Source organism: Diabrotica undecimpunctata, chromosome 9, assembly GCF_040954645.1.
Source record: "Diabrotica undecimpunctata isolate CICGRU chromosome 9, icDiaUnde3, whole genome shotgun sequence".
Classification (NCBI taxonomy): domain Eukaryota; kingdom Metazoa; phylum Arthropoda; class Insecta; order Coleoptera; family Chrysomelidae; genus Diabrotica; species Diabrotica undecimpunctata.
In genome coordinates, this window is record NC_092811.1 from 121817768 (window position 1) to 121830328 (window position 12561).

Here is a 12561-nt window from a genome sequence, read left to right on the forward strand (position 1 = left end):
CCAAGTTTAACACTCTTATCAAACAATCCTCGAAAACCGAACGTTTAGATAGGATTTTTTCCGCTCAAAACTTTCGTAAATTCCAATATTTGTGCTTGACTTCTGAGTGACACTTTTCCTCTGTGGGTAAGTCAAAACATCACAAACCCTTGACTAACAAAGGTATCTGCATATCAGCCAGGAATATGCGTTTACTACTGTACATCAAGAAATTTACTACTGTATTTGTCACTGAATATATCTCCAAGTACAGAGAAACCTATTTAACATTTATCAAAACAACTAAAAAAATGTACTAACAGAATCGTCTGGGAAGCTCTAAAAATGTTGTAAGAGAAACTTGGTCTATATTAAACGATCTTCGAAATAAAACTAACACAGCTTAAACATTTTCTCTTCCAAAACCAGAAGATCTAAATGAATACTTCGGTAATGGGATAAAAAATATAACATCTACTATTTTGCCACAACAAGATCTTATTTTCTATCTCCCCAATTCAAAAAAGGTCTCGAATTCATTCTTTATAAGACCAGTTAATAAATCTGAACTGATCCAAACAATCAGTAATATCAAAAGCAAGTCTTCCTGTAGCAATAATGGACTATCCATAAACATTTTCTTAAATCTCTCAAAAAATGTATTGGAAGCCCAAGCTCTATTATGTTTTCTGCTTTTAGGCAAATGCACCAACATTCAAAGTCCTGCACCTCTCGGATACGCATTATGATCCTTATTATATGGAAGGCAGCAACGCAGATTGCGCAGAGCCACTTTGCTGTAGGCTAACTAATGGACCAGCGACATCGAAAGAATCAGCAGCTGGAAAGTAAGTCAAATAGAAGAATAGGTTAAAGTTGTTTTAAATTCATCATTATCATCTCTATAATATATATTTCTATAAGAGTACCTAACCGAAGTAATAAATCGTATTATTCGAGGCTACCTGATTTTGTGTTTACTAATCTGTTAACTAACTCTTCATTAGCCTAACCTAACATAACCTCTAAGCTAATCTAACCTAACCAAACCAATTGTCCACTCACTTAGAAAGAAATGGCAACAGTTTCTCTGTACATTTTTACGTAAATATAAAATTCAGAATAATATTTTAAACATTTTTTATGGCTCATGTCATTATCTTTCTCTATATCATCTATTCTAGATCTTTCTTCCTGTATTTTCAACAATTCAACAGTAAGTAAACCTTATTGGAGACTTTGGATCAACAAACCTACCAACCTAATCTAATGAATTGCCTCATATTTTGCCGCCCTTATCCCTTTCTCGTATTTCATCTATTTCAAGATCTTCTTTATCTATAAGTTTTCAAGAATATATGTATCAGTGAATACACCTTCTTACTGGAAACTTCTTGTTTTCTGTTCGCAATACCAACTAACTGTACTGTTCATATATTTTTAGAGGTAGAATAATTTGTATATTTTTGAATATTTTTATTTATTAGAGATTTGTTTCGCTTCAATAATGCCGTTAAACAAATTTGTCGGCTTCTTTTTTTTTACTAATACTTCTTATCTTTCTTTTTATATGATGCTGTAGTATAACTCTCATTTATTATTTTGAACGCCGTTGCAATAATTTACAATTACTATACGACATTTGTATTTAAGAAACATATATTTTTAGATGGGGCGACTATAGAAAATGCGATACACCAAAAATAACAGTAGACCATATGTTACAACATATTCAAGAGACTCACCCTGTAAGTAAATTATACTTTTTGACAGATAAGCGTCATATAAATCGTTTACGTTTCAGGATATCGATTATATTCTTTGGACAGGGGATCTACCACCCCATGACATCTGGAATCAAACAAGGGAAGAAAATTTAAAGATTCTCAAGGACACTGTCAAACAGATGTCGACGATGTTCCCTGGTGCACCTATATTTCCAGCTCTAGGAAACCATGAGTCAGCTCCAGTTAACAGGTATGTATAAATGTAATAAACAATAACTGTAGTTACATGGATTCAAGAGTGTATTTATATAGGAGCATCCATAGACAGTAATCTCCCATTCAATCTCAACCCAAAAACTCAGAACCTCATCATACGAAAGCTTTTCTTCCTTACATCAAAGGTGTCACTGACAAAATCCCCAAAATTCTGTTTATGAAATTCCTTGTTCAGGCTGTCCCATATCTTATATTATACAGTCCAAACAAATCGTAGAATCCAAAATATAACTTATGAACATTCCATTTCTGTTCGAAATACCGATTCAATTTCAGCTCTAGGTCAACACCACCTTCATAAAGGCCACACAATTGATTTTGAAAATTCAAGAACCATAGCCCCATCCGCTTCTATAAACCAAGAATCATCCGAGAAGCCATAGAAATAAATAAGGGCAAATTGTCTTAATAAAAGAGATGACGGCATACGGTTATCTTTGACATGGAGACCTCTCATAAAGCAAATATCGTCCACCTGCCAATCAAAATCCTACATTCAGAAATGTTCACGCCAACCCCCGCGCCAATACCCACGCTAACCCCCAGGCCAACAATCACCCAAGCCAAGTCACCATCGACGGTATAAATGAACCGTCCGCTATTCCCAGTAGCAGTAATACATTGGTTAGTGATCAGGGTAGTAGTGTCTGGGGGCTCGGGTGACTGAGACCTCGAAAGCCCAGAAGAAGACATCAAATAGGATGTCGAAAGCTCGGCGTAATGATAATCGACGCGGGTCAACTCAGAAGACTGTTGAATTTAATATTAATTTTTGTAATAGTATTAATCTTAGCTCTAGGTTTAATATGATGTGTTCGAGAGCTTTGTCGGGAATTATATATTGGCTTAGGAAGTAGTGAGTCACTACTTTCCTTCAGACCTCCTTCCATATCACAACACATATACCTAATTGCTTTTTGTATTTTAAGCTTTCCTCCACCATTTGTTGATTCACCTGAAAGTACCATATCGTGGCTATATGACGAGCTTGACATCCAATGGAGAAAATGGTTACCCAGTTCAGTAAGCAACACAGTAAGAAGAGGCGCCTTTTATTCGGTTTTAATCAGACCTGGATTTAGGTTGATTTCCTTAAATATGAATTACTGCAATAACAAAAACTGGTAAGAATATAAAGCAAATAGCATATTTTAAGTAAATTATCATAATAAACAATGTAAATCGTTGATATGCTAAAACGTTTTATATTTGTAGGTGGTTGCTGCTCAATAGTACAGATCCCGCAACAGAGCTGCAGTGGTTTATTTATGAATTGCAGTCTGCAGAATTTAATGGAGAAAAAGTACATGTAATAGGTACGTACAGCCCATATAATTTACTTACCGTTGCACGTCATTATCATTGACAGAGATCTAAGTTGACATAGTTGCCAAAGTATAAAAAAATCCTGAATCCCTTTTAAATCAAATAGGTCACAATTATTGCAAAAGTGGATTATACAACAAAAAAAAATTAATATTTAATGTAAATAAATAGAAACAAAACAAGAGCTAAAAATAATCTTGTTAAAAACAATTTAAGCCGCTGGTATGCGTCTTATAAAGATGTAAAATGGAATGCATATATATTTATTTTATTTTATGTAAAATGTAAAATAAAAAGTGTCAACACCGCAACTGTCAAATAAGTGTTACCAATGTATGCCAAAATATCACCTTCGTTCGATTACAGTTACAGTGTATTCCAAACAAATGTTCTTCATAAAAACGCTTTATAATGCATTTATACAAATTAAATGAAACTTATTGTTGTGTATTTCTTTAAGTTAACATTAATAGAAATCTTTAAATATTACTTCTACGCGTATATAATAAAATATGTCTAGTGGCTGTAATGCCAGTGTACTCAGCAAAGTGATTCTAAAAAGTTAAAAAGAACACACCTACCGCCTAAATATTTCCTGTTGGTATCATGTGACCTCACGGGCTATGACGCGGATGACGTGCAACGGTTAAGTAAATTAGATGAAGTATATTTATTTATTTTTCACCAAACATAACTCCAATTGAATTATTTATGGTGTAATAAGGGTAAACTTCAGGCCCAGTCACTTTCTTTTAACCTGTCATAAATATAAGAAGCCAAATTCTTGACAATGATCGCTGTCCCACCAATCCTTTTTTTTTGTATCAAATGACTGCAGCATTACTTCGCCTTTTTTTTATGCATATACATAAAGACACAATTTTCACTAACTTTCATTTTAATTTATACTTTGTTATATCGTATTTAAAACAAAAACATTCAATATCCTGTTAACAACTTTGGTAGTGGATGCGCTTAGTTAAAAAACATTCAATCTACCTATTTTATTTTGTTTTTCAAGATCTCCAAATACTACATTAAGCTTTTCAATCAGACCAATAATGACATATGCAGCAGAAACAAGACCTGACTCAGAAAGAGCAAAAAGGATGTTAGAAATAGCAGAGGTGAAAACACTTGATGGTAAGACACTATTGGAGAGAGCTAGTAGTACAGATATACGACATAGATGCAAGGTGGAGAACATCAAAAACTGGGTAAGAAATAGAAGAGTAGAATGGAACGTTCATATAAGACGAATGACAACAAATAGAGTAATAAAGACGGCAAGAGACGGTTCCCCAATAGGAAGACGATCAGTAGGAAGACCATGCAAACGATGGAATGACAATTTACTGGAGGACATTGAAAACAGACAGAGTCATGTCTATATAAAAAGAAGAAGAAGAAGCTTTTCAATAGCGTCTTTTGTAATCGAAATGAGACTTACTGTCAGTATGAGTAGGAAATGATAACACAAAGAAATAAATTTACTCATTATAAAGCCTCAAAAGGCCACTGCTAAAGATAGGCCTCTTCTTCGTGTTTCCAACCGCGTCTGAAGAGGTAAATCGGTCTATAATTCTCTAAATTTGCTTTGCCTCCTGCTTTATATAATATAATCGTAGTAGCGGTGTTCCAGTCTGTTGGAATATTGGTACTGTGAAGGCAGATATTGAAAAGTAGCTTAATTTTTTTAAGTAATATATCTCCTGCAACTTTTAGTGTTTCTTCACTATTCCATCTTCGCCTGCGGTTCGATTATTTTTCATTTTCTTCAGGGCCTCTTTGATTTCTGATTTTGGTTTTATGTTATTAAGTCCTGATGCAATTTAGTATGTAGCAGGTTTTATGTAGTAATCAAGTTTTACAAGAAGTGTGAATTTCAGATGAGTGACACACAATTCGGATTTCGAAATGGACTAGGAACACTAGAAGCTCTTTTTACTTTAAATGTGTTAACACAACGATGAAGAGGCATAAATGTAGATGTATATGCATGTTTTATTGATTATCGAAAATATGTTAACCATCCAAAGATGATCGAAATTCTGAGAACAACTGGCACTGACGAACAAGACTTGCGAATTATCTCATAGTCATAGTCATAGTTATAGTCATCTTTATTGATCCTTTAAGACATTCAAAATAAATGTATAGGATACCCCACTACAGAATTCAGTATAAAAAACATTAATGTGTATAATACAATATTCACAGTGTAACAAAATTGACAAAACATAAAATATATATAAAATAACATTTTTACAAAAAACAAAATTTGTTTAATTTACTAATGTTTGTATTTTGAGAACGATTTCCGAACTGGAAATTGAAACGTCAATAAACGTATTTTAACCTTTAATTGTGGCTTATTCCCATTTAAATATAAATTAACATTTTTACAAGTAAAATATGAAGCTACTGCAGTTTGTCCTCAAGATATTCATTTATAGAATAATATACTTTTCTTAAGAGTAAATCTTTAACATTTTTTTTTTAATTTAGAGATAAGTGGTATTTCTTTCACAGTTTTTGGCAAATGATTGTATAAGGTCAGTCTCATATATCTGAAGCAATTTTGAAATTTGGATGTTCTGTGTTTAGGAACCCGTAAAGATTCAGCACTTCTTGTATTGTAATAGTGATTGTCTGAATTTACTGGAAATGTATTGATTTTCTCTTTGACATAAAGTAAACATTTATAGATATATAGGCAGTAGAAAGTTAAAATTTGATGTTCAATAAAAACTGGTTTACAAGACTGTTGCTAATCCAAATTAAAAATTTTACGGATATTTTTTTTTTTTTTGGTTAATGAACACTTTGTTACTATCTACTGAGTTCCCCCAAAAAATTACATTATAGCACATGTGGCCGAGATGGGTAGTGTGTTTTTAATTCTAGATATAGCATAAAAAGCTTTATTCAATTTCATGTTCACTGAATTCACTTGCTCTGACCATTTGAGATTACAATCAATGAATACACCCAAAAACTTTGTAGAGTGAGTGGAAGATAATATATTGTTTCTATCATGGATGGTTAAGATATAGTCATATTTAGATGAGTTGTATGAATGAAAATAAATAATTTACGTCTTGTCAATGTTTAATATTAGTCTGTTGGTATTACACCAGCGTATAAAGCAGTCAACAACAGTCTTCATTGTCATTTTTAATTCCTCGAGTGTACGTGCAGAGACTATTAACGAGGTATCATCAGCAAACATTGATATTATAAGTGCCCTTATGTGATCTGGTAGGTCATTAATCAAAATTAGGAATAATAATGGTCCCAGCACGGATCCCTGTGGTACATCTTTATTTGTCGTGTATGGTTCTGAGCTTGATTCTTTCATCTTAACAACACTCTTCCTGTCACTTAAGAAATTTATTATCCATTCTAGAAATATCCCTCTAAAACCAACGTTATATAATTTATTGCGAATAAATGTTATGTCTAAGCAGTCAAAAGCTCGTGATAGATCAAAAAATAATCCTGCCACGTGGTTTCTACTATCTAATTCATCATAATTACGCTCAAACAAGCTGCATGCAGCCGTGAGTGTTGACTTTTTTGATCTAAAGCCGTGTTGGGTTGGAGTTAATAAATTGTATTCTTCTATAAAATTTAACATTCTGTTGTATACAACCTTCTCTATTACTTTTGAAATTATGCTAAGGACAGATACTGGTCTATAATTTAAAATATCATAAAGGTTATTCTTTTTGAAGATTGGAATAACTTTTGCCATTTTAAATATGGATGGAAATTGGCTGGTTGTTATTGAGAGATTAACTAAATGGGTTAAAGGAATCGATATATGATCACTTATTAGTTTTATTATTTTTACAGATATGTTATCAATACCAGTACTAGGCTTATTTTTTAATTGATCGATTGTATTTTTTATTTCAATTGGAGTTACGGGTAAAAAGAAAAATGTTTTGTTACACATTTTTGAGGTAGTACAAGAAGAAGGTAACGATGTGCCAAAATGAGTTTGAAGATTGTATTCTGTAATTGTAGCAAAATATGAGGCAAACGAATTAGGATTGATTAGGATTGTAAATTTCTTCCCTTAAGTCAGGTAGTACACCTATCATAAAACATTCATTATCCCTTCTTTTATGGTCAGTTGGTAACAATTTTACTTGTATATTTTCACAGTTTGTCTTAGTTATTATGAAACTCTTGATGTGGTCTTTTTTTACACTATCCGGAACTTTTGAGATGAATAGCCACAATTTTTTGTCTGGTTTTTCGGATTTTCCATGGAAATCCTTATCACCAATTCCAGTTCCCATTATTTTCTTGCGTCTTGTTGTCACAATCTGATATCCTTCATCGTCGGCTTTATTCTCTGAACTCCCTGTTGTGATGTGATTAAGATTTATTTTTGTGCTTTCCGCATTCTCAACAATTAAATTTGTAATGTAGTCACATGTTTGTTTGGTTTGAATTTCCATTAATTGTGCATTTAATTTGTTTGCAGTAATTTTTGAAATGCCCTGTATATTGGAATTTCTTTCAACATGTTTGGTGTTTTTATCATTAAAATTTTTATTTTAGTCAGTTTCATTGTTTGTTTTGTATTTAGAATTAGTTAACTGGACACTGGCCGTCTTATCTTCATTACCTTGAGTTTTTATTAAACCCTCATTAACAGTTGAGTTGGGTTTTTGTGAGATTCTGGTTCTGGTTATTTCTGATTTCAATAAATTTAATTTTTCTAGCAAGTGTTCATTATTTGATTTTAATAGATTATTGTTATTTAATAATAAATTGTACTTATCATCTTTTTCAGCTAACAGCCTTTTTAACCACTGATTTTCTATCGCTATGGCACTAAATGATTCGATGGGTTGTCCATCACTATTTTGGCAACAAATTACACGTCAATCTCCTATCTTGAAGAATTTCACTTTGTTTTTCACAGCACATGAGATGTGATAACTATTTCCACATACTATACAAACGAGTATTTTATTAGGCTTAGTTTGATAACATTTAAATGTATTCTCTTCAAAATCTACCTCTTTTACTACAGAGAGAGGTGACGGCACATTTTTACTTTCCGCCATCTTGGATCATTCCATATATTCCCAATACTATGTATATTGGCACCAAACGGCAACAATTGAAATAGAGCACATAACATCCGAAAATATACGAATCCGACGAGGAGTGAGACAGGGTTGCGTCTTATCACCACTATTATTTAGTCTGTATTCGGAATCTATATTCAGAAAAGCATTAAACGAGGTTCAAGTTGGAATCAAGATTAACGGAACCAACATAGATAGCATCAGGTACGCTGATCATACCGTCCTAATAGCAAGCAACGCACAAGAACAAACGTACATTTGTATCCCAAGGGACAAAAATAATAGAACAGGTGACAAAAAAAAATTATATCAAGAATTGAACAAGCGAGGAAAACACTCATGAACATAAAAACATTTTTTACAAGATCAGACTTTAGTCTAGAGCTCAGAATTCGAATGATCAGATATTACATCTTCTCTGTTTTTCTGTATGGCTGTGAAGTTGAACAATGGACTCTGAAACAGAAAAAAGAAAATATGCCTTTGAAATGTATATATACAGACGGATGCTGAGAATTCCATGGATACAAAAAGGTACCAATGGTGAGGTACTTCGGCGTATGAGTACCCAAAGAAAAAGAATTACTCAGCACAATCAAAGAGAGAAAAATACAATACTTGGGCCATGTGTTGAGAGGTGAAAGATATGAATTACTTCAAATCATATTGAAAGGTAAAGTTTAGGGCAAAAGATCAGTTGGAAGACGTAAGAACTCGTGGCTGAAAGACCTGAAGAGATGGTTTGACCGCTCATCCACAGAAATCTTTCGTGCAGCAGTTTCCAAAGCTACACTTGCCATTTGGATCGTTAACCTTCTAAAGGAGACGGCGCAATAAGGAAGAAGGGCATATTGTTTGATTGACCTTTGGATTATTCGTGAACCTTCTTATTGATTATGTCGGTACTTGGTTCTTGTGATTGTTTTACCGGTTTATGATAATGTTTTATGATGTCGTTTTTAATATAATTATATGTTATTAGTTTTCTGTTATTAAGTATCTTGCTGTATACATATGTCAGAGTGTTGAGTCGACGCCAACGTAAGAATGATAAAGAGTTGTTTACAGGCACGTCTTAATTCCATGGGTGGTCCAAAGAAACCCAATAAGACTACAAATAATTTTAGTAACACATTAGTTAAATTATAAATTTGAATTTTGGTTTTGTTTTTAGGTCATATTCCTCCTGGTCACTCCGATTGTCTGAAAGTGTGGTCAAGAAATTACTACGCAATTATCAATAGATATGAATCAACCATAGTTGCTCAGTTTTTCGGACACACCCATTACGACGAATTCGAAGTATTTTATGACAAAAAGGATTTATGTAAGAATTTTTTAATTTAGTCAAAAATTTTCGACTACTTTTAAGATTTTTTGACACATTCGGACCAATTCTTTAAAGTTTTTGACTGTTTTTTCTTCTATTACAAATTTTTAAACTCTTCTTTTCAGCAAGAGCCATAAATATTGCATATATTGGTCCATCAGTTACACCTTACTATGATTTAAACCCGTCATATCGATTGTATTACGTAGATGGCGATCATGACAAGTCTACGAGGGTAAGTCATAATGTACCATTCTAAAAATATTCATTTTATATACCACATTGTTAAAGGTATGAAAAATACTTTTATATACTTTTAAACTGATATGAAAAGGTCTATAAGTTCTTTGCATTGCTTCATTATATTGTATTTCATTTTATTTTCCAAAATATTACACACTTTGGTAATCTTCACTACAAATTTAGATTTGAATGTTAACAATATTTTATTTAATTTAAAAAATTGTTTGATGGTACTGTAGTTATACCCCAAAAGAGTATTTAGTAAAGCCATTTTGTTTTTAGGCGGTGGTGGATCACGAATCGTGGACAATGAATCTCCGAGAAGCCAATCTGTACGGATACCCAATTTGGTTCAAGCTTTACAGTGCCAGACAAGCTTTTGGGCTCGAAGCATTACGACCGAAAGATTGGGATGAACTTGTTACCAAAATGACAAACGATCCAAAGCTATTTGAGTTATTCTACAAGTAAGTGGTTTCAAAATATATATGTTGTATAGTGTGCACAAAATGTTCTTATTACTAACGTGTAATAATAGTTGGTAACATGAAAAAGTCTTGGTCTGAAAATTGTGATGGGTAGCTCTTTCGGGGCGACAGACTCAGTAAAACACAGGTTTGAAGTAAAAATAAATCTATTAATTTAGTATATCTACAATAAATAAAAATAAAAAGGAATTCTACGTTGTATACTTATACAATGAATAAAACTAAAACGAATTCTACGTCTCCGTCTGGATCCCGTGATGAACGTAGTCCTCGGCGAACGTCTATAAAAGAAAAGAAATTAATTAGTACTACTAATAAGAAACGAAATGGGGGAAATCGATCGCGCGCAGATTTATACTCGCTTTCGCTTCAATTCAGCAAAAGCTCCGAATATGCTCGCGAACAAAATATTTAGCTGTGCAGACCCATGGCAATGTTCAATACACAATGCCGACGGGTTCCGCTTGGCTAAGGACAGAGTATAATCCTCAATACCGAAATCTCTCTGTCCCGGTTGATTCTGTGCAGATCCACGGTAATGCTCAATACGCAATACCGATGGGTTCCGCTGGGTTGGGGACAGAGTATGATCCTCAATACGGAACTCTCTCGGTCCAGAATGGCTCGCAGGTTCACTACACCGGCGAGTCAGGGAGCCTAGAGCGCTAGCTACAAGACTGTCTAATTCCGCTATTCACACGCCTTAAATAGCCGTTTGAATCCCACTACGCCGTCACGTTGTAGAAGTGGATGCGCAAATATTGACACTCCCACGGTTCGAACTGTTAAACGATCAGAGCATCGTTACAAAATAAAAACGAAAATTTATGATTTTAAACAATATTTTAACATAATTTCCTCTAATATCAATAAACTTCATCCATCTACTCAGTGATTTAGTTTTGAGAATAAATAGAAGTCGGAATAATTTTTGCCATGGTTGCAGTTGTTGAGTATCCTTCATGTAGATCATCTTGGGTACTTCCATGGTCACATTTAAAGTCGAGTGTCCATTTCTGCTTAGAGGTGAAGTGATATATTAAATATTTTTAATGTCATTATCATTCCATTTGCTTCAAACGACTACTTAAAAATACTTTCTTTTTCTTCTTCTTCCCCTTTATAAGCAATTCTTCTTGTTTATTGGCGGATTAATACCTCTATGGAAGGTTGTCACTCCATCTTCTGCGCGGTCGTCCGATACTTCTTCTGCCAATTGGTGACTTATCTCTTGCTATTTTGACGACACGGGTCTCCTCCATTCTGCTTATGTGGTTATTCCATTGTTTTTTTCTATTTTGTGTCCATTCATTTATATTATACACTGTACGTTACATTTTCTTCTAATGTCTTCACTTCTCTTCCGATCTCTCAGCGTATTTCCTGTAATTCTTCTCAGTACTCATCTCTGCCGTTTCCAGTAGCTTTTTCGTTGTGGGTATGTCGGGTCTTGTGTCTGAGGCATATGTCATTATTGGTCTTACACTGGCTTCATAAATTCTCGACTTCATCTCAGTGTTAATGTGTCTGTTTCACCACATAGTGTTATTAGGCCATCCTGCCTGTCTATTTGCTTTTTGTACTTGATCTCTAACTTCTTTGTCCAGGTCTCCATAGCTAGACAGTGTAATTCCCAGGTATTTTAATTCCATTACTTGTTCAATACTGATGCCATCAATTTTTATTTTACATCTGGTTGGTTCTTTGCTTACTACTATTGTTTTAGTTTTCTTAGATGATATTGTCATATTAAATTCTTTTGCTGTTATGTTAAATCTGTGGATCAGTCTTTGCAGACTATCTTCATCTTGGGATAATATTCCTCATCATCATCATTTGGCTCTACAACTCTATGTGAGTCTTGGCCGCGTTTACTATTTCCCACCATTGTTGTTGGTTCTGAGCAGCTATTTCCCATTGCTGCATTCCCATTTTGAGTAGATCACTGGCTACAGCGTCCTTCCATCTCTTTCTTGGGCGACCAACTGACCTTCTGCCATTGGGCCTTTCCCAGAATGTGGCGTTCAGGAGTCCTTCGTCACTCGATCTTAGTAGTGGCCCGCCCATCTTATTCGGTTTGT

The 12561-nt window shown here is 33.8% G+C and overlaps 1 protein-coding gene across 5 annotated transcripts in view; it reads left to right on the forward strand.

Moving 5' to 3' along the window:
• Positions 1 to 12561, forward strand: part of LOC140451378 (sphingomyelin phosphodiesterase) — a 111157-nt gene that overhangs the window by 71387 nt on the left and 27209 nt on the right. For all 5 annotated transcript variants that reach the window (XM_072545143.1, XM_072545147.1, XM_072545146.1 and 2 more), the window contains 8 exons: positions 679 to 827; positions 1649 to 1727; positions 1784 to 1956; positions 2912 to 3106; positions 3198 to 3298; positions 9594 to 9746; positions 9875 to 9984; positions 10275 to 10459. In XM_072545143.1, coding sequence (XP_072401244.1) covers positions 679 to 827; positions 1649 to 1727; positions 1784 to 1956; positions 2912 to 3106; positions 3198 to 3298; positions 9594 to 9746; positions 9875 to 9984; positions 10275 to 10459 — 1145 coding nt within the window. The remainder of the gene's footprint in view (positions 1 to 678; positions 828 to 1648; positions 1728 to 1783; positions 1957 to 2911; positions 3107 to 3197; positions 3299 to 9593; positions 9747 to 9874; positions 9985 to 10274; positions 10460 to 12561) is intronic.